Source organism: Saccoglossus kowalevskii, chromosome 3 (genome assembly GCF_978046115.1).
Source record: "Saccoglossus kowalevskii chromosome 3, keSacKowa6.1, whole genome shotgun sequence".
In the NCBI taxonomy this organism is placed as follows: Eukaryota; Metazoa; Hemichordata; class Enteropneusta; family Harrimaniidae; genus Saccoglossus; species Saccoglossus kowalevskii.
In genome coordinates, this window is record NC_140643.1 from 39,654,136 (window position 1) to 39,678,040 (window position 23,905).

Genomic DNA, 23,905 nt, shown 5'->3' on the forward strand with positions numbered 1-23,905 from the left:
AGTGGTACGGTCGACAACGAAATATTCTGTACAATTACATAATACGGCGTGTTCAGTTAGGAGTGCTGTCATTTTAAACTGAGTACAATATTAACAACAATGACCTGATCATAGACCTCCATGGCCTGATATAGAATGGAGCTGTATGTTATTTTATTTTTTTTCAATCGTGGAACTTAAACTCAGCACTAGGAAGTTCTGCAGAACGTTGCCCAACACATATCTTGCCTAGACTAGAGGTCAGACATGGGTCAATTTGCGTGAATATATTAAATATGCAGACGCGCTAGACAGTGAAAACATCGCAACAAATGTAGTAACTCATTGATAAAAGTGGTACTCCTTTTCAGGGACTTGTAAAAAGTCTGTCGTTTTCTGTCTTTAGAAAGGTGAGAACATTTGAACAATAAGATTATAATCATGAACAATGAGCGCCGGCTAACCCCGGAAATGTGCCAGTGTTGACGGGAACCCTCGGCCGGTCAAGGAGAAGATGCAACGTTTTGCTTTTTATGTATTTTTTATGTATTGTTGATAGCTTTGAATTAAACAGATTTTCTGTATGTTCAGATCTTGATCAAAGTTTGGCACCCAGATCATAGGAGTGTTTATATTGATTTTCTAACATCTTGTTTTCTGTAAATATGTTATTGGTAGGTTTGCAAATGTGTATCAGACTGTGCAAAAAATCTCTAGATGAGTTGGTTTTGAAACCCAGTATAGTATTCCCATGGGATTTGGGAGATACATTACCAAGGATATTATTACAAGATAAATGATTTGCTTCATTGAACACATACAACAATGCATATTTCCACTGAGATCAGTGACCTTTGATGTGTATCACCAGTGATCAGTCAAGTAGAAAGAGTAAAAATATTTTATCAGATTTTCTCAATTTTTGCATGATATTTTCATACAGGACATCTGTTGTTCAAACTCAAGGAAGACTTTATACTGATGAATATGGTGACCAAGTTTGATGAAGTTTGGAATAGAATTAGTAAAGTTATTATGCACACAATAACAATTATTAACGACGACGACGACAACGACAACGCCGGACAAAATCTTTCCCTTAATATACCTTTCCCTTCCATCTTTGATGGTACGGCAAGGTAAAAACTGACAGATGTAATCAAGATTTACACGACATGTGACCATGACTGACAAAAAAATTATGAATTACAATCAAAATATAAGGAAATTCCTGACACAACCAAGTATATTCAATGAAATCAGTTACAGACAACTGATCAACCATTTATTGATATCATATCTCAGAATAGAGCATTGTTTGCAAGCATAGCTTGTGCCAGAAGCTCATGAAACTCATAGTTTACCCATAGTAAGCATTTACAACAGTATAAATTGAAGCTTCCATTAGACTATTGACAATATGCTTGTCCACATGGCAAGATATGGAAATATAAATGTACAGTGAATATTCTAATTTAGGTGTCATTTTTGGAACATTTCAATATTTCCTGATGCCTAAATTAGAGTACAATTTAGGTTATTTATTGTCGCTGATGCCTGTTCAAGAATACAAAGTTTTATTGTGATCAGCATGAATGGTTAAACTTGACAATAACTGTTTTTCCACCAAATTCAATGCTAAAAGATTGTTAACAACTTCGATAAATCACTTATGTGTTGGGTAGCCATCTGTGATATCCAGAATACATCTGGCTGGCACAATCCGTTTGATTGAGTAATAACTGACTTGACCTATCATTCTTAGAAATATCATGGCAGATATTGTTTCGCATTGAATGTTTATCTGCGGCTGAAAAAAACATTCGCTTGCGCTGAAACTAAGTTGAATTTTACTTGCATTTCATGACAAACTAATAAATTATTTTTTTTATGTATGTTATTATAATCACAACCACTTTACATTACCGTGATCGTTTGCTACTAAGCAACTGGATTGATACCTAAGTTATAAACAGTAAGCACAATAATCGTTTAACTTGCAAATAAGTGTCATCACAACCATATGAAAACTAAAATTATTCTGTAAGGGATACACAAATATCATTTTCAATTTAACTAGTATGGCTGTGCCTATATAGAAAAGACAATCATTCTATTCTATGACATGCATCATACAACTTGTAACGCATAAGTCCAACATTGCTGACCACAATGTAACAGTTGTCCCAACATTACACATAGGGATACGTGATTCATGAATTACCCTAACCCGAAAATATGATGAAACACTCAAACAATCAAAGACTAATGACAGTACTGTAAAATTTGTATTAGAAGTCGCACCCATTTATTTTGAATAATTGAGAATTTAAAATTCACCATTTCTCGTATGTGTAGATGGCTCTAACAGAAGCAGCATCCCCTCTGTTGCGTTGTACCATTTTAATAGAAGCCGCTGCTTTTAATACAGATTTTACAGTACTAATGTATATGAGTAAAGACTCAATTCCAGTCGTAATAGAGAGTTCTACTCATACAATGTACCAAGATAAAGAATACAAATTAAACAAATCATCCATTTGAATATTCCACAATTAGGAGTGTCAAAATGTTAGTTTTCATTCACTGAATCACATATCGACAACACCAAATACATTTATCTAAAGAAATATGATGAGATAAACTTTGTTATATCACTAAACACCTCATATGATTGGCGGGATTGTTGCCATGATACTCACACGGGAAATTACACAGGATTATGATCTGGATCAATTTACATAAAAAGATATAATCTTTCAGCTTGCATTTAAAATAAGGTTGTCTGTAACTACTTTAATGTGCAAGTGCTGGATGAACTATAACACTATAAATAAAGAAGAATTGAACAGATAAATCTTGAAATTGTAAAGTCATATATATGTAGTAACGATGTCGTCAAATTTGAACACAAAATAACACAGTGATCTCTAACGCTGATCATAGAAAGGAACTGATGTAATGTTAACCTCTGATCTTAACACTGACTTCAGTAATGTCTGTTAAATTAGATCCGCAAATTCTGGTTACTGCTATGACAAACACTAGCTGACCTGATCTAGTTTTGAGTACCAAGTACCTATGGGTAAGGTATTATGGTAAGCAAAGGTTTCTTACTGAGACAATAATAGCTCCCCGTGGTAAAAATAACACTATGGAAAATGTACTTATATTTGAGCTTACAGAGGGTTTTAAAGATTATATTCTTGAAATTTTGAAATGTCATTTAATACTTAAACTAACCAAATGTACAGAAATACTTTATTAGGTGTCAAACACTGAAATCACATGCTGGACAAACTCACTACATATATAGCAAAATAAAGGTTCCATAATAACAAAAGCAATAACAGAAGCTAATTTGATGAATATAATTCACACTAATTACCATATTTGTTATGTAGAAGCGCATTTCAAATAAAAGAACATGTAAATTAAAGCTGTATACATTGTATGCAGGCCTAATAAGAAACATTGACCACTGCTACAGAAACCCAATGAATTGTTAAAATTTGTGATTTTCCCAGACTTATGAAATTCACAAAACAATTTTCCACAAAATGAAAGCGATTCAAAGTAGGTAATAGGGAATTGGCAAGTCTACCAAGTCTCCATGAAATGAAGTGTATCTAATATACAGTGATCTCCAATGAGAACCAGGTGATATCGGATTAATTAAATCATTTTTTCGAGCCTATGGCAAGGTATGTATGAACATTACTACAGGTATTAATAAATGCTACACACACACGGTCAAGAATTAGAGATCTTTTATACATCCTGTGTATTCGTTTTTGTCCCCATAAATACATTGGCATCTTAAACTCTGTGCCAATATTAAAGGATTCATATCAACATTTGTGTCTCATTAGCATACACTAACTGTGTTCCTTGAATTCAGCAGGGTTTGCGCTATTGTCTCGGCAAGATGAGTCCCACTTAACAAAATTTTAAGAAATTGAAATTTGATCCGGATACTTTTATTAGAGATTGAACCCCAGCTTGCCTGAAAAACTGGGTCCCTCTTCAATAAATAGACCCGGGAAGCAAAATATGGGGTTAACGCAATCCCTGATACAGTTTACCACAATTTAACATCATCAGTAAAGATTTTCTGGAAAGAGATATATTTACAGTTTCAGAGATACATTGGTTGGGTTTTTAGTCACTTTGCAAGTATAGTGGTTTAAGAAGAACTGTTTCAAAAAAAGTTGTTTATGACACATTTATTGAATGTTGGATTGGCAGTAATAACTCATGCAGTGTTCCACCATGTATAGCAGCGACAATCAGATTCTGGTCGATAGGCCTATGACTGGGCTATTTCCTTCAGTGTCATGTATTCATTTGCAGTGATGATACACTCGTTCTGATTAGTGAAAGGCAGTTTTCAAATTTATAATTGTTTACATTTTTTAAACAGCTTTTCTGAAATCACTGTAATGAGCTATGTTTTAGCAACTTTACAGATGACGTCACAGTTTTGACCAATCAGATCATCAACAACCACTGATTATTGGTGGTGGGATACCACATATATCCAATAGGCTGTATAACATTGAAGATGCATGATTCATGGAATAAAGATGTAAATATACAGAAATTATCATAAAAATATTGCAACTTTTTCACTGAACTGTACTGGTCATTGAAGTACCTATGAATTCACTTACACTGATCCTGAATTGCTATGGAAGTCAATCAGCAAGGTATCCTGTCATGTCCATGTTGAAAAATGCAACACTTTACAAAGTAACACATCAAAGTGCTATATATAGTTGTCAATAATTGTGAATAGTTACATTGATACAAAGTCTATAATTGTCATCATAAGTATGTGATTATTTCATTTCATTGCAGTTAAGAAATGATAAAATATTTCACAATGGACAGGCAGTCATATGTCTTATTAAACAACAACTGTGATTCTTGATTCACTGAAAATAAAATGCAACTGCCATCCTGGAGACAGTTCCGCTCCAGTGCAACGGTGGAACTTGTTTTGAGGGAAGATATAAATTAAAGGTACCACACTTTTCCGATGGGATATTACTTTCTAGTTAAACATACAAAAAAAATAACTACTCACCCATATGATTCTCTAATGCTTGTGGTTTTATCACTTGTCCACAGTGCTCACACACAGCCAAGTAGAAATCATCTTTGGATGGGCATATACCAAAACAGCTCATGTCTACGTCGGAATTGTTGAGGAAATATTCAGCACAATATATATTATGTATTAAAAATGTGGAAATCAGAACATTATTATTTAACAGTTATAATAATGAGCAATTTATAATGTTCTTATTTAAAGGTACAAATAATTTATAGAACAAATGTTTACTTGTCAGTCTCATAAATACATATTATCCAAAACATTGAGTATTAGGAAATGAATTGTCATACACAATTTTCTCAAATCTACCCATAACAATTTCCCCATCATCAAATCGAACTCTTTGCTGTTATTAACGTGTGATCGCATACCTGTAGACGGCGATAATCATGACAGTCCTGCCAAACAACAATATCTACGAAGCCGGTTTCCGTGTCAACATTGTTCTTGCTCCGTCAAGAGATAGCTTAACATTGTATTAGACGTGCATGCATACATTTTTAAAACTACATTAACGGAATCGTGGGTTTGATAACCTGTTAATCGTATGTTGTATACCGGAACTCTTTTGACAGGTAATAACGTGCCTCCGTACGTGTACGATGAAAGTTGAATACAGGTTGCATCTAATGCATGTACACATCAACACATGTGCTTCGATCTCGTACATTCCGATTCCGACGCACTGATTGTGAATCCAGAGCTGTTATTGACGAGGAAATGTCGTGCACATATACTCCCATATCATATCGTGTGAGCTAGCAATATGATCATAATAAAGGATACCTTCTTTACGTAAACGCATAGGTCCTGCTCGTGGATCCACCTCCTCACTGACACTCTGCTCGGCGCCATCTACAGCTGAAATGATAGTAAAACACATCGATCAAAACATATCATCACACCGCTCATGTTGACACTCGAAATTGAAAATTGACCGGTCAAAAGAAAGATTAATAATCACACTTTACCTTCTCTATCCTGGATTGGCAATCTGTCGGCCCATGCCGTCCATGGCTGTCCTAAAAACAGCGATGGGCTGTTATCAAGGGTCGCCATTTCTTTACTCCTTGTTGCCTTTTCTATTTTTTTAATCCGAAGATGACGTCACGTTCGGATCGTGACCGCATTCGGATCCATTCGGGCGCTCCCTCAAACCTAATCCAACCGTGTAAAACCTGTGGAATTAACGAAAATATTTAGCTAAACTACAAGAAAATATCTTACAATGGTTCACCACAAACTACCGCCAACCGTGACAATGACAATGGCGACCTATAAATGAACACAAGGTCAAAAGACCTAATTTGCATATTTAAAAAAAAAGTTTACCTACCAACTGAATACCATGTAGCAGGTTGTTTGTAAACTCAATGTATTGTAAATATGTTTAAGTACTTTATTTTTTTTATAACATTTATCTGTCTCCAATACAACAACAATATATACAAACAGCTTGAATTTGGGAGCAATGTGCTTTTCATTTTATCTTGTGTGTATATATATATATATATATATATATATCCTCTTTTTCAAGGATTCAAAGAAACACTTGAGTTGACAATTGATATTTTATATGATGGCTGATGAAAACACAAAATAGAAGAAGAGGGGTGGGTGTACAATGAGTACCGTAATTCATTTTGAGAAAAAACTTTAAACTATAATTTTAAGAAGAAGTTCTAACCGTTTTATTATTATGACTACTCGGGACCAACATCAAAAGTCAAATGTAGGATAACAAACATAATAAAGAAAATTTTCCCTAAAACACATTCATTAGGGAAAGGATCTCAGTGGAAGACATTCTCCCTATTATCAGTCAGAGACACCCCCAGTATGAAATGAACTAAGGACCTACCACAAACCTTGGGTTTCACTTTAAACCCCTTTCAAATTGAATTGATAAAATATTGATCACAGTGCCAAAATTCAATTTGTATAGTACTATATAGCAAGGGGATAATAATACAGAAACCCACCATTGGGTATATTTACTATTAGATAAATATAATAATAAAAGACAATAATAACTTTATTATTCTACAAGTACCATCTGAGGGTACTGTATGGCAAACATAAACAGGTTACCAAGATAAATACAGACAACTAAATGAATAGTATAATTACAGCAATATAATAAACATTTTCCTAAGATCATGTATTAACAAAATATTGTCTATATATCATGAACATTTTAGTTGTGACAGCCTTTTTCTAATTTATTAAGTTTTATATACTGTATTTTTTATATATTTTCCCAGCACAATGCTGCAATTGCATATTTATAAAGTTGTTTAATCTTTTTTCTACCTAATTGGTTTTTAAATTATAATTATTTATTCTAAAATTCTTCTCATGTTGTAGTCTTTTATTTCATTTAGGTATTTTTCTATTCCAAAGTATGTTTAATTATTTTGAATGGTTGTATTTTGTTTTCATCACTTTTATTATTTTGACAAATATTTATCAATTTTGTATTATTTATAACATTAGTATTTTATTTTTGGTATATCGATACTTTGTAATACATGATTATGTACTGGTTGTGTGTTCAGACTACAGCAATATTTAGTTAGACCTCTTTCTTCTCTGATTTGGGAAAAGAGCACTAACTACTAACAACAACAAATTATTCTAACCATTCAATATATAATTGGGACTATCCACATTGTATAGTTCAATATACAAATGTGCATAACAATTATTATACCCACTCTATATTACATAACATATATTCTTATACATCTGTCAGCATAAGGCCATAAGTTACAGAGTTCCATAATTTTGGGGTATTTTACAGGGTATTTTTATCCTACCATATTAGGAATTGCGAATTCGAAATATAGAATAATTACGTGCGTAAGCGTCCTCTGATAATAAAAACAAACATGGCTGCCACCATGGTTTGACCGGACTCTACACAAAGAAGTTCGCTGATTCTGTTCTAAACTTTTTGGATTTCGGAATTCCTATGTATCCTTGGGAGGAAAATATGTATAATAATAAGGTTATTACGAGAATACCTCAAAGTATGCACTCAGACAGTACGCCATCGCATCGGCCTATGTTGCTTGTCGGCCAATATTACGCTGAACTGTCTTCGTGCATACTTTGAGGTATTCTCGTAATAACCTCATATTACATATATTGACAATGACATACCGGTAGTCCCTTTAATGTACTTGGCTGAATCAGAAAATGGAGAAGGAGGTTAAGTACCTAATCCTGAACCATATTTTAACATTTTGTTGATGTCATGCTCAATAGATTTTATTTTTCATTCACATTTTTTAGTTTTAAAACTTTCATCATACAACCTGGACAAACTACTCAGTGGTAGCACTACACATTTTTTCAATTACCAAAATATTGAATAATTTGCCACAATTGTATGTGGTTTAATAAAAATTAATAGTAATTAATATCTAATTTTACCAGTAATTCAGAATTTAGTAATTCAGCTTTGGTTTAAGCAAGCACCACTTTTATTAGTTTTTGACAGTAACACTCTTTTTTGTGTTGAAATTCAATTAACTTTATTACTAACAACTGTACCATCGATGGAATATGTATAGTAAAAAAAAATTACGAAATTACAATTGAATTTTACCTAACAAAGCAACCAAATTTGTTTTTCTCCCTTGGTTTGCTAGATCTACTTTACAAATATTTTGCTATTTTCATCATGCTACTTGATTTTAATGAAGTGTAGTATTTTGTTTGATTTATTAAAATGTCTATTTGATAATTTTCAAAAGTCAAGGATAAAGTTTTTCTTGTCTTCAATATTACTAGTTTAACATTTCAATTCCAGATTGGTGTCCCTAAACAAAATTTTTCTGACAGGTATTTTTTTAATTTAAAGTTTGTTTAAAATAACCAGTATGTTCTTGATTTATTACCATTGTTTTCACTATTTTGATTATTATTAAGCTGTTTACTCCTATTGTTAGGTTAGTAATACTTCTTCTAAACATGTCTATATATTGGATGAAAATTAGATGACATTCAACAAACTTGACTACCATTTCAGTTCCCTGCCAGCAGCTTGGTAAAATTGGGGAATTTAGAATACTGGCATAGGATTTTCTTGCCTGCTGTTTGGTTTGTGATCAGAGAGCTGTGGGATTTCAGAAAACAGCGCAACTTGTGAGTTCACTTGCTAGTGATTTCAGGATTTTGACTTTCATCCAGAACTGCTACTTCATCATTAGCGAGCATAATGATATAACACATAGAATTCTGCCATCCTCTACAATGTCAGCACAATTAGGATCAGAGACCATCCACTCTGGTTCCCATTACATCATTGACTGTGAGTTCAAGTCAACAGTTTAAGGCTGAATTTACCAAGTATATTTGCAGATTGTCATGATCCTTTCCAATATCCAATGCCTATATTTACTTATAGACTTCTCTGTCCCAATTGTTCATGTCAGTAGAAACAACTCATACCTGCTGTATGTCTACATTCTGAATGATTTGATGATGTTTTGTATCTAGGGTGACAGACAAGTTTGATTTGATTCCTCCAGTCTATGTTATGCATTAAAGCTGTGTAGGCCTATAATACCTTTAGCATGATCATCAGAATCACTCCTGGTAAAGCCTTTGCTAAGTTAAGTGGTGATGTATACCATTTACTGTTTCGCTTTACTCTACATACTACAGGTCTTGAGGTTGGTGGTTTGAAGTTTCATTTTAATGTCAAAGATACATCTAATCTCATTTTCACCCCGATCAGGGGGCTTTAAAAAACATAGCATGACTATTACAACCTTCCCCCTTGAGAATCTAGATACTGTAGAATACTTTATTTTCGCTTGAAATTATTTTTCACTATTTTCGCTGAAGGAATGATTAAGTGAAAATAAAATTGAATATTCCTTTTTCCTATATTTTACATTCAACTTGTCAAAAAATCAATGAAAATAAATTTTAGCGAAAATTTATTCCAGCTAAAACAAAGTATTTTACAGTATTAAATAACAAATAAGAATTCAATTCAAGAAATAATACAAACTAGCAACGTAGGGCAATAGTTAAGTTCAGCAACAATACATTCATATATCTGAACTGAATTTTGTGCAGAAAATACAAATTTAGGTGGAAAAAATCTTGATCAAAAATGAACACAAACAATGAAGTAATTACATTGGAATTTAACCAAAAAAAACCAATTAAAAAAATTCAACAATGTACTTATTTATTAAATATTCCTGTTAGCGCTAATATATCAGCATAACCTGTTTTGACCATGAAAAGTAATTTGACTGAAATTCTGCTCTTTTAACAACAAATGATACATCTTGTAGAATAGAATAATATAACATAAATTGTATACAAATTCCAAAATAGTACAGTTATATAAATCATCAATATTGATCAAATCATATGTAACAAAGACTTTTTTTGAATAGACTGGCGCATACTTAAAAATGCTGATAACAAAATGAAAATCTCAACTTTTTTGAGTGGGTGAGCTACTTTATCTATAGGGCCTGCAGTTAGTTTGACTGAAAATAAATCCAGTCTAGTTTAATGAGTATTTTGCGTACAAAAATAACAGTTCCATGCATCAACCAGTAAACTGTTATTTAAAAAAAAAAAACACTTTATGAAAGTTTCTAATTTCATGTAAAACTGTATAATACATAATGTAATTGAATACTAAATTTTATGTCATGAATCCCTATTACTTCCAAAAACTATCAAATAACAATACAGCTGCTACACATGTTGCAGACCAGTTAAAATTAAACACCTAGCTACCTAGTGTTATAGCTCACTTTTTAGTTGAATGCACAATTGGCAAATACTGCTAAAAGAAACTGCTTGATTGCAACTCGCAGTTGGTCATGTTGTTACATGCATACTGGTGAGCATAATTAACACAGCTAAGTGCCTGTTGACGTAGTTTGTTTAAATAATAACACATGTTTGTGAGGGCAATATCACGATTTATTGCCTGACCAAGCGATGGTGGTCATGACGATGATATTGATGATACCAGAGCCAAAGGCAAGGGCATCATCAATATTATAGTCACGACCAACAGCCCATGGGCAGACAACAATCGTGATATTGTATGAATCACCAGGTGTTATTTATTTTATCAAATCGAACAGACATCCACCATGCACAAATATACCTAACATACATACATGCATGCTCTCCCTTATATTTCAAGTACGCAATATTTTATGTATTACAAATGACACATTACCTAATAGCATACATACATACCGGTACATACATTGTACATACAATGTTTGCTGAAAAAAAAAATGCGAAATACACAGTAAACGTTACTTTCAGCAGCATGATTCACTCAATTTATCGAGTATAAAATTATTTGGAATGAATTGAGAACTTCTCAAACGCAAGTTATTTCACCCTTGGCAGATAAAAATGTCTGAATGCAACAGAAGTGACTGCAATGACTTTCTTATGAATGTACCACACCTTCTTTCTGCAAAAACAAGATGCTCAGCTTAGAGCATTTTTGGTGAGCATCGGTGTGATATGCGGAGAACTCTCACAGCATAGAATGCGATGTTTCAGTGGCAGATTTACCATACATATTTGCTTCATATAAAGAATATCCTAACCATCAAAAAGGATTATCATACCAAATACTTATTCTGGTAAGTTTGCTGTTTATTTTGGATGGCTAAAGTTCCTTCAAAACCTTGAAAGCAACCTTGAAAGTAAGAGTGCAGTATGCGCAGTATTGTTGTGCAGTAGTTTAAATGACGTCAACCATGTGATATATCATGTGATATATACCATGTAATATCCATTTGGCAGGCTATATGCCATGTAATATTAATTTTTATTCAATGTCATGTAACTGAGTTTCAACCAATCACAGCTTGCGTAACAACAGTGAGATATATGTCTCAGAAAATATTCGTATGTCTTTGAAGCTTACGTTTTCAATTGCAATTGATGTTATAACAAGCAGCCTATCAGCTGAGATAGCTCCGCTGTTAGCAATGCACATTTCAATTAAAGAACTGAAGACATCATTAGAAAATGAACAATATGTATAGTATCAAAGCAATCGGACTTGCAGTTTTTAACAAGAAGTCGAAAATATCACTTTTTACCAAAAATTACAAAAATATTCACCAAAATTAGAGAATTGAAGATATCATCACAAAATGAACAAATCTGAGAGAGGTCCACATGTGATACCTATATATGTAATATCAAAGCAATCAGACTATTGGTTTTTTACAAGAAGTCGAAAATATCACTTTTTCCAAAAATGACAAAAATATTCACCAAAATTATAGAATCGAAGATATCATCACGAAATGAACAAATCTGAGAAAGATCTACATGTAGTATCTAAATATGTAATATCAAAGCAATCAGACTATTGGTTTTTTACAAGAAGTCGAAAATATCACTTTTTACCAAAAATGACAAAAATATTCACCAAAATTATAGAATCGAAGATATCATCACAAAATGAACAAATCTGAGAGAGGTCCACATGTAGTACCTATATATGTAATATCAAAGCAATCAGACTATTGGTTTTTTACAAGAAGTCGAAAATATCACTTTTTACCAAAAATGACAAAAATATTCACCAAAATTATAGAATCGAAGATATCATCACGAAACGAACAAATCTGAGAAAGGTCTACATGTAGTATCTAAATATGTAATATCAAAGCAATTGAACTATTGGTTTTTAACAAGAAGTAGAAAATATCACTTTTTACCAAAAATTACAAAAATATTCACCAAAATTAGAGAATTGAAGACATCATCACAAAATGAACAAATCTGAAAGAGGTCCACATGTAATACCTATATATGTAATATCAAAGCAATCACTTGTGGTTTTTAACAAGAAGTCGAAAATATCACTTTTTACCAAAAATGACAAAAATATTCACTAAAATTAGAGAATTGAAGATATCATCACGAAATGAACAAATCTGAGAGAGGTTCACATGTAGTACCTATATATGTAGTATCAAAGCAATTGGACTTGCAGTTTTTAACAAGAAGTCGAAAATATCACTTTTTACCAAAAATGACAAAAATATTCACCAAAATTAGAGAATTGAAGATATCAACATGAAATGAACAAACCTAAGAGAGGTCTACCCAAGGTACATATACACCAAGTATCAAAGCATTCAGGCTTGTAGTTTTCAAGAAGAAGTCAAAAAAGTAAAACATTGACACGGACGACGACGACGGACAATCACTCATATGATAAGCTCCGCTCGACAAAGTCGACAGCGGAGCTAAAAATGACATGTTGTTTTTACAGAGATTTAAACACATATATCTGGACAAATAACAATCAACATCTTTGTATACACATCATGGCAGTTTTATTGTTATGACATCAGATCTTATTACTAGTAATCAAAAATGGCCTTATACATGGATACCGGTATATTATAAACTTACAAAAAACACACCTTTACAACAATTACAATGTATTTTATTTGGTTTAATTGACACAAAAGTGAAAAAGGAATGTCATTTATTTATTTATTAACACACAACATCCCCCGGAGGGGATGAAAAGGGTTACAAATCAGATATTAGTAAAAGAAAAATAACCACATAAAAAGTAAGAGAACAAAAAGGCATAAAAAAAAAAAAAAAAAAAAGAAGTAAAACGAGCCATTGAGAATGTCACAGATCCTTCCTTCCACTTAACTGACAATTAAACAGTAAGCATTTACCAGTATATGCTCCTTTTTGAACAAATGCATGTTCCTGTTCTACACTGTGAACTAAATGTGTTGGACTAGGTGTTAGACAACTTAACATGTGTGAGTCTATAATACCCATGATACAAAATGTAAAACAAAATAGTGACCAGTCAGCCATCCTAGATGTGCATTGCAACACATGAATGTTCATGGATGTGCTCAAACTCACTTTGAAACATGACCATAATTGTGCAACAAGGTGCATCTCGGCTGAGATAGCTTGACAAAGGCATTCCTGAAACAACACCTTTGTGTCAAAACTGGTGGTCAGTCTGTTACAATTTACCAAAAACAGAAAACAAATTTGCAAGCATGATATAAGCAAACAGGTACTGAAATGATATAAAGACAATAAATATCTAACAAACATACCAAAGGTGAAAATAATGTAAACAAGAAGCTAAAATGACATGTATGTACATGGTGTATGTCTTAAGAGTAGACCCAGCAATAAACCTATTAGGTTATAAGTCTGTTTTACAAGTAAGACTGCTGTCGTCTTGGATTATTGCAAATTTATGGAAATCATAATACCATACTAGAAGCTCCTGGGTGAACAATATGTGTCCACAAATCAATATTACCACTCAAATTAATGTTAAAGTCTGCAGTGCAAAAACATAGCAACATGGCCTTTACGCAACTTTGCAAATCAGTCCAATGGTGACAAGTTTGCACTCTTCAGAATTATGAATGGAATATATTGGAATATCCAATTGCACACTATGGAGATCAGCAACCTGACTTATAAAACAATATTAGAGAAAATTTGTGTATTATTGGGCAAAAAAGGAAAGAATGATATATAATATAATAATAATAATAACTTTATTGTCTCCGTGTAAAAAGATTTACATAGGATAAGTATAGCAAAAAAGAGTTTTAAAATAATAACATATAAGAATTGTACCAAAAAAAAAAATACAAAAGGACTTACGGTAACTAGTATTTAAATGTTAAATAAATCTTTTTGTTGTGTAAATATAATTGGCAAGTTCTATAATTATGTCAGGATCTTTGCTTGAGAGTATATATGTGAACTGTATATTTTTATTGTTGGATGAAAGTAGTGTCATAATTTTTTGGATGAAATTTTCCCTGTGTGTGTTATATTTTGGGCAATTCAATAGAAAATGTTCTTCATCTTCAATGGAATTTGTGTCACAGTTATTGCATATTCTTTTATTTATATGTTTCTAGGAAATGAATATCTGCCTTCCTCTATTGCCATGTTGTGGTTACTAATTCTAAATTTTGTCAACATTTTCTTTTTATGAGTGTCAAGTTCATTCAAATATGGCTCAAAGATGTATTCTGTTTTAAATTTAGCATATGTTCTCAGTTTGCTATTTTCTTTGGAAATCATTTCTTTCCAGAAACTGTTATATTTATTTTCAAGGGAAATTTTTAAAATTTAATTAATTCGATTTTTTTGTTTGATAGTGAATGTTTTTTCTCCTATGAAGTTTAGTGAATTGTCTTTCAATATTATATGTATTGCATTTAGCCATTTGTATTGTATAGTATTGTGTTGTGTTTGTTCCAGGTATGCCTGTTTTGTTAGATTATCATCTGGGAGTTTCTTTATAAGCAACCCGTAATTAAAAGCTTGAACTTTTGCACTGAGCAGTAGTGGATAATGACCCACCTCTGCTCTTGATGCTAAGTTACAGGATTTTTTATTTATTTGTAAGATTTGTTTGCATAATTTAATATTGATTTTTTCAATTGATGTTTTGTCCCATTTAGCATTGTCCTGAATGTCCTGCAAGTCTAGGGCCCATAATTCTGAGCAATAAAGCAACATTGATTTTATGTAAATGTTAAATAGTTTCATTTTTAGTTTTACGTCTCGATTTCCTGAAAGTACTTTGTTCATAATGTAAATTGATTTTCCAGCTTTACCTGCTAAATTTGACATAGCATCAGCAAAACTCCCATTTGATTTTATTGTGATTCCTAAATATGTATAAATGTTTGTTGTTTGAATGTTATAATTTCCAAAATTGAATTGGTATTTTTTTTCTCAATGTTGATGAACCAAAGATAACAACTTAAGTTGTTGAAAGATTCACACTCAATTTCCACTTATTGGAATATTCATTTAGTGTATTTAATGATGTCTGTAGACCAGCCTGAGTAGTGGAAATAAGGGCTAAATCATCTGCATATAAAATAGAGTTAACAGTTTTATTATTCAGGAGTGGTGGTTCAGTAATAGCATTATCCAAACTATCCTTTAAATCGTTAATAACAAGCCATGCATGGCACAGTCCCCGTTAGTTATCAAATTTAAGATATATAGTTTTGTTTATAGTAATATAGCTGGAATATAACCATGTCAGGAATATGATTTTTCAACATTAAAATGATTGACATTTGTATCTGATTGTCAAACAAGTACTTGTCCATATTGAGAGATATTGCTCTGGAACAGCATTCAAAATCAGCCATTTTGAATCCATGTATATATATAACATGATGTATAACGAATATATAAAATGACCACCATTTGGCCATTTTGAATAGGATCGTCAAACCAATATATCTGTTTATCTATGACATGATGTATAATGAATAATTAAAATTTTTATATAAACAGTCAAAACAAGTCGGAGATGGGTCTAGAAGCCCATTCATTAAAACAAAATGGCCGCCAGACAGCCATTTTGAATCCAATCTGAAAAATAAATGATGGGCATCAGGAACCTGTAATGTCTAATATATGTACCAAGTTTGAACGGAATTCATTTGTAAACAGCTGGGAAATGCTTGATTTTTAGGATTTGTTAGCACAAAAATGGCCGCCATTTGGCCATCTTGAATCAGATTTTAAAACAAAATGATGTGCATCAAGGTCCTATAATAACTAATGTATATACCAAGTTGTGCATCAAGGTCCTATAATGTCTAATGTATATACCAAGTTTGAACAAAATCCATCTGTAAACAGCCGAGAAATGCTTGATTTTGATGATTTTTACCACAAAAATGGCCGTCATTCGACCATCTGGAATCAGATTGTGAAACAAATTGACGTGCATATGTATAATATCATGTATGATGTATGTGAAGTTTTATTGTGATTGGTCCAGGCATTTCTAAGATACAGGTTTGGACGCACGCACAGACGCATGCACGCACGCACACACACGCACGCACACACGGACACACGAAGGACAAAACATAAGTCCTCGTTTTCGGACTGCGGGGACTAAAAATGTTGAAAAGAGTTGGGCTAATTATACATCCCTGTTTTACTCCTCTATTAATAGTGAATTCTTTGGTTATATAATTATTTATATTAATGCAAGCTTTTGTTTTTGAATACATGTTTTTTATTATTTTGTAAATCTTGCCATTAATGTTATTTTTTAATAGTTTATAGAATAGCGCTACTCTCCATACCGTGTTGAATGCTTTGGCAAAATCTACAAAACAAACATAAAGTTTTTGTTTATTTTTAATATGTTTTTGAATTAGAGTTTTTAATACAAAAATTTGATCAGTTGTTCTGTGGTTTTTTCTGAAGCCGGCCTGGTTGTTTTTGAGTATTTTATTTTCTTCACTGAAACAGTTTATGCGTTTATTTATAATGTAACAGAAGACTTTACCAATACAACTTGAAACTGATATTCCCCTGTAATTTTGAGGGTCTAATTTGTCTCCTTTTTTATAAAGATGAGTAATGCAACTTAAATTCCAAATATCTGGGGAAACTGAGCTACTCAATTAAACAATTTGGTATAAGTGAATTAATTAGATAGTTTGAGCTGTATTTTAATAGATCTAAACAGAAACCATCCAAGCCTGGTGCTTTTTTGGATTTTAGCATTTTCAGTGATAATAGAAACAGTATAGGATTGCATAAAAACCAATAAACAGGAGTACAAACAAAACAAGCAAACTAAAACTAAAACAAAACATTAATAATAACAAACTGTGTTAAATTGGGAAATATCTAAATTTAATTAAAATTTCAAATCAGCTTTATTAATGCACTCATTGCTTTGGCACCCTTCAGAAACACCCTTCTAAATCAACAACAATGTATCACATTCAAACAAACAAAAACAATACATGAACATTGTTTGTTCTTATCCAATAGGTAGAATGGCCACAAAAAATCAACCATAAAAGTGCCATGATATTGAATTTTTTCTTAATTATGTAAAATTAGTGTGAACAAACATAAATCGTCAGTATATGCTTATTCATTATGTATTACAAAGGTCAGTTTGATATTTTGCTATAGAAATAGTATTGTTAGGATGCATTTACTTCTAGAATCAAACAAAAAGGAAATTTTTCTCTTTGATGTTTTATTTTAACAATTACTTCAAATCATTTGGCAATTTATTGCCTCAAACACAACTATGACCTAGATTCCATAGCCAAGGATAATAAATGAAAAGGCAATGAATGCTAATTTTTTTTTAATAAGACTTGATTTGATTTAGATAATTTTGGATCATTTAGACTTTCTCTTCTCCCTTCACCCTTGATTTGTGTACTAGTTGGTCCAGAAAGTTGGAGCGGTAACTGAAACTGAAACCTAATTCCTAAACCACATATAGTTTATACCCCCAGTATTTTTATATATCAGGTCAAAGTACAATGACCTAGGGTAAACATGTCAAAAGAATGAAATATAAGTACATGGACATTGTCTTAAGGTTTTGGGGAAAAAATCTTTAATCAATAATGCCTGAAGAGTGTCGCGAGGATTGAAAAGATAATTCTGAACTCAATAAAATGAAAATATTTAGAAAGGTAGGTATGTTTGTCTTATTCCCAAACAAGAGTTTAAATACTTGGCAAGAGTAATGGGCAATTTTATTATTTTATATACCAGTAATAAAAATAAATCCATCATTTTCATCCTTTGGCAGTTTGCTGAGAAATGTTTCTCTGCTTCAATGAATAACTCATTTTCTGTTGATGGAATTGTTTGCAGAAGATCACAAAATGTTTTTTTGTCTTCAAATTTGTATGGTAGAGTATCACAAATTTTCTTATCAACAGCTTAAATTTTGTTAATGTTCTGAATTTATCTTTAGCATTATTTGGTTTGTTGTCATAATTTAATACCCTTAATTTGCCATTGTATCCTGAACAACATTGGATATATTATGAATATTATTTGCACATGAGGTTTTTATAATTACAAGTTATAACATTAGTTTGATGAAGATTTTTCTAAATTTGTGACGTTTTTACAAACTAAGCTTACTGTAAACAGCCATCTTTGGGATAATTTCACTAACAACCGATAGTAGATAAATGCACATTTTCATTGAGTGATTACACTTTCATCACTCCATAATATCTATCAACACGTATAAGATATACAAATGTACGCCAGTTAGCCATTTTGAACTTGATGGTGAAAAAAATGCAAGTGAGTTTGTCTGATACTATGTCTATCATATGCATGGAGTTTAAACTTGATTGGTCCAAAAACAAAATAGCTACCAGCTGGCCATTTTTAACTCAATGTATATACCAAGTTTAAACCAAATCCAGCAACACATGATTGATATTTGGTTCAAAAATAGTGGAAATGTGTGATTTTAGTGCATTTTTAGCCTTAATATCATAATTTTAGTGTTTTTTTTTCTGTATTAACTGTTAGTTCCCACTTTTTTGTATACAAGTCATCTGAAGATGACACAACCCCCACTTGTCAGATGTGATTATAGTTGGTTATGAATTATAAAGTTTGAATGTACAGGTATAAAATAGGGTAGGAAAATTTGGACTTATTTGGACTAATAATTCACAAGATATTAACAACAAAATTTCAAAATTAATTAATAATGCAAATGAGCTTGTTAATTAAGTTGAAACTAAATATTGCATAGCACATATCGTGTATTGACAGATCAAGTAAGTCTATACCAACTTTGGTCTCATTTGGACTACTAGTTCACAAGATATTAAGAAAATTCATTGAATATGCCAATGAGCTCATTAATTAAATTGAAACTCAATATTGCATAGCATATATCTTATATTGACAAATCAAGTCTCTACCAAGTTTGATTTGGACTATAAGTTCACAAGATAATAACAAGTATTCAAATTAATAATTAACAAGCAATGCATGGCACAGTCCCCGTTAGTTATCAAATTTAAGATATATAGTTTTGATTATAGTAATATAGCTGGAATATAACCATGTCAGGAATATGATTTTTCAACATTAAAATGATTGACATTTGTATCTGATCGTCAAACAAGTACTTGTCCATATTGCTCTGGAACAGCATTCAAAATCAACCATTTTGAATACATGTATATATATAACATGATTTATAACGAATATATAAAATTTGAACATAATCAGTCAAAGCATTTAAGAGACATGGCTCTAGAAGCCCAATCATTAAAACAAAATGACCGCCAGTCAGCTATTTTGAATCCAATCTGACAAATAAAATGACGTGCATCAGGAACCAGTAATGTCTAATTATGTATGTACCAAGTTTGACTGAAATCCATCCATAAATGTGAGAAATGCTTGATATTTGATGATTTTTTAGCACAAAAATGACCACCATTCGACCATTTTGAATATGATCGTTGAACCAATATATCTGTTTATCTATGACATGATGTATAATGAATATTTAAAATTTGAACATAATCAGTCAAAACAAGTCAGAGATATGGCACGAGAACCACATTCATTAAAACAAAATGGCCGCCAGCCGGCCATTTTGAATCTTATCTGAAAAACAAAATTATTTGCCTGAAGGGCCCATAATGTCTAATGTATATACAAAGTTTGAACAAAATCCATCTGTAAATAGCCAAGAAATGCTGGATTTTTAGGATTTTTCAGCACAAAAATGGATGCCATTCGGCCATCTTAAATCAGATCGTAAAACAACATGTTGTGCATCAAGGTCCTATAATGTCCAACGTATATACAAGGTTTGAACAAAATCCATCTATAAACAGCTGGGAAATGCTTGATTTTGATGATTTTTAGCACAAAAATGGCCGTCATTCGGCCATCTTAAATCAGATCGTGAAACAAATTGACGTGCATATGTATAATATTATGTGTGATGTATGTGTGAAGTTTGATTGTGATTGGTCCAGGCATTTCTAAGATACAGGTCCGGACGCACGCACAGACGCACGGACACACGCACGGACACACGAAGGTCAAAACATAAGTCCCTGTTTTCGGACTACGTCCGAACGGGGACTAATTATGCAAATGAGCTCATTAATTGATTTCTTGGAAAAATAAATCAATGTGCATCTGTGTATCTCTGTCTTTGTACCAAGTCTCAGCAAAATCGGTCAAGGCATCTCTGAGAATTGAGGATGGACACACTCAAAAAACTGGATTTTACAGGATTTTGACATTCAAAATGGCCACCAGGCAACCATATTTGATCAAATCAGGAAATAAATCCCCTTGAATATGTATACCTCCTCACTGTGTCTTTGTACCTAGTATCATTGAAATCAGTCAAGGCATCTCTGAGAAATATCAATGGACAAACAAAAGCCATGATTAACAATCAAAATGGCTGCCAGTCGGCCATATTTGATCATTTCAAAACAACGTGCATCTGTATGGGTGGTCCCCTTGTCTTTGTAACAAGTCTCAACAAAATCGGTCAAGCCATCTCTGAGAAATGACAATGGACACACAAAAACCAAATTTGACTGAATTTTGGCATTAAAAATGGCCACCAGTCGGCCATATTTGATCAAATTGGAAAATAAATTGGCGTGCCTATGTATGGTTGACCACTATGTGTTTGGACCAAGTTTCAAAAAAATCGGTCCAGCCAACTTCGAGAAATCACGGACGGACTAACAGAGTCGAAACTACAAGCCCCTTCCCAGACTTTGTCCGGTTGGGGACTAAAAAACACTGTAGACATCTTTAGATTTGGAAAGAATCACAAAGTCAACAGCATAAAGAAGAGAGTTTTGACATGAGAGTTCATTAACATTTCAAGGATCAATATTTCTCAGAGCTAAAAATATTTGGGAGGTCATTAACAAAAAGGCTAAGACTGAGGTTACAACCTGGTTTGACGCCTGTCGTTGCACGAGAAATTTTAGTTTTAAGTTTTGACTTATAGTGCACAGTACCAACAATTTTATACATGTTATAAGATGTAGACAATCATTCCATATACTGTTGAGTGTTTTTTGTGTGTGCACTACTGTGATAAAGATAGTTTTACCACAATTACTAAAAAAGATGGTTAGGAAACGCTATTGTTAAAAGGTGTGAATCTGCCTAATCCCTCAAGGATGCATGTCGCACTGTGTACACCCTTCTATTGCTTGAGATTTCAAGCCCCACTATTTTGTTTCTTTCTTGTGTCGATCACTTGATGTCTCGCGAATTTGAAATTTTTAGTTCATGTTCAGTGAACAAGCTCTATGAAGAACTATACGTACATTTCGAATGAGTACTTTTTGTGACTGTGATAACATTTAGAATCGAGAATCGTTATTTATCGTTTTCACTGTTGTCATGAAAGTAAGCTTGGGTCCCGGAAGAAAAAGTGATGAAAATTCTAGCCTCTAAGTCATTATTTTAAGTCATTATACATTATATTATAAAAAATACTATCAAATTAATTTTTAGTATACTACTGTGTGTACTTATGACGATTGTATGCGATTCGGGGGCTTATTTGAGTAAATTTTATCATTGTTCTTTCGTGTCACTGTATCAGCCATTTTGTTTAAAGTCTTTACACTTTTTTGTAGAAATCATTGAAAATGTATTCAACATTTTCCGTCAGTTTCCTAAAATGTCTGTTTATTTGTTCTTTCAGTTTTTTGACAATTTTTTCATGTTGCAATACTCAGCGTGCCGTTAAATACGGTTTTAGACACTGTAACTATTTTTGAACACAATAAATCAATTTTTCGAACGCTTTTTAACTGTTCTTAATTTCATTGGAATTGCCTGTTGATGTTTGGTGTGCTAACAAGCATTTTGTAGAGCATGGGTGGGTCGTTATTCTATTGCATATTTTGTTTATTTCCAACGAAATGTATGTGGTATCATGGCTTCTCATTAAAACTTTCGCATGGCTGAATTATTAACATTTGTATGGTTTCTTTGACATCTTTTTTTCTGATCATGTGTTGTTGGTTTTTTTCATTTCAGTTTTCTGCTGATCTTGTTTTTTAGAAACGAAAATGCCATACAAAGGCAAATTTGTATTGAGTTTAAACTGAGCGAGAGGTTTTGAAGGATTCACTGGAACAACTTACACTTTAGTAACTTAACGCATCGACACAGATAAACAATAAAACGGCGTGCAGTTGTTAATTGCAATGAACGCTGGGAAAAAATTACATCATATTTGCGTGATTTCCTGTCTACATTTGATGTTAATGATTAGCCTATCTTTATCACAGATTAGTACGTCTTTTGTTTCAAATGTTTATCCGCGACACGCATCCAATGAAAAGAACATGGTTTGTTTCCTAACCGTCTTTTATAGTAACCGCGGTTTTACGAATAAACATGTTATCAGTTGTTACCAGAGGTACATTACTTGGGGTTTGCAACTACGATGACATGATACCAAGATCCCATTTCAATCTTGCTCTCGCATAAGCATTCTAACTCAGAAAAATGCAAATGCACATGCCCGAGGTAACTCTGGATACTGGGATGTCCAGGTGGATCAAAATAGCTGCTCACGATATGACGGATTACGATAACTATATTTTCTGTAAATTTTCAATGTATTACATTTTTTTACTATGAATGTGGTAATACATGTTTTATTGATTATGACAAACCGTCCATTTCATGTCAGAAGGTCGTAGCATCAGTCTCGCTATCTAGAGATGAGACTTAAATGGGATCTTGACGTGATGTCACCATACAGTACTATGGGCGTTGCAAACCCCAAGTAATGTACCAGTACCTCAGGTTGTTACCGCAACTGTTGTTGAGATAGAAATTACATTCTTCAAAGTAAGTGATTATAGTTGCGTGTTCAAGATACTAGAAATAGCAGCTGCCAATTGCAATCTCTGTAAATAA

At 32.5% G+C, this 23,905-nt stretch overlaps 1 protein-coding gene across 1 annotated transcript in view; it reads right to left on the bottom strand.

Annotated features, from left to right (window-relative positions):
- Positions 1-23,905, bottom strand: part of LOC102807102 (uncharacterized) — a 98,302-nt gene that overhangs the window by 73,704 nt on the left and 693 nt on the right. The window contains exons 2-4 of the mRNA XM_006815922.3: positions 6,070-6,276; positions 5,885-5,959; positions 5,069-5,173 (exon numbers count right to left, since the gene is read on the bottom strand). Coding sequence (XP_006815985.2) covers positions 5,069-5,173; positions 5,885-5,959; positions 6,070-6,157 — 268 coding nt within the window. The 5' untranslated portion in view covers positions 6,158-6,276. The remainder of the gene's footprint in view (positions 1-5,068; positions 5,174-5,884; positions 5,960-6,069; positions 6,277-23,905) is intronic.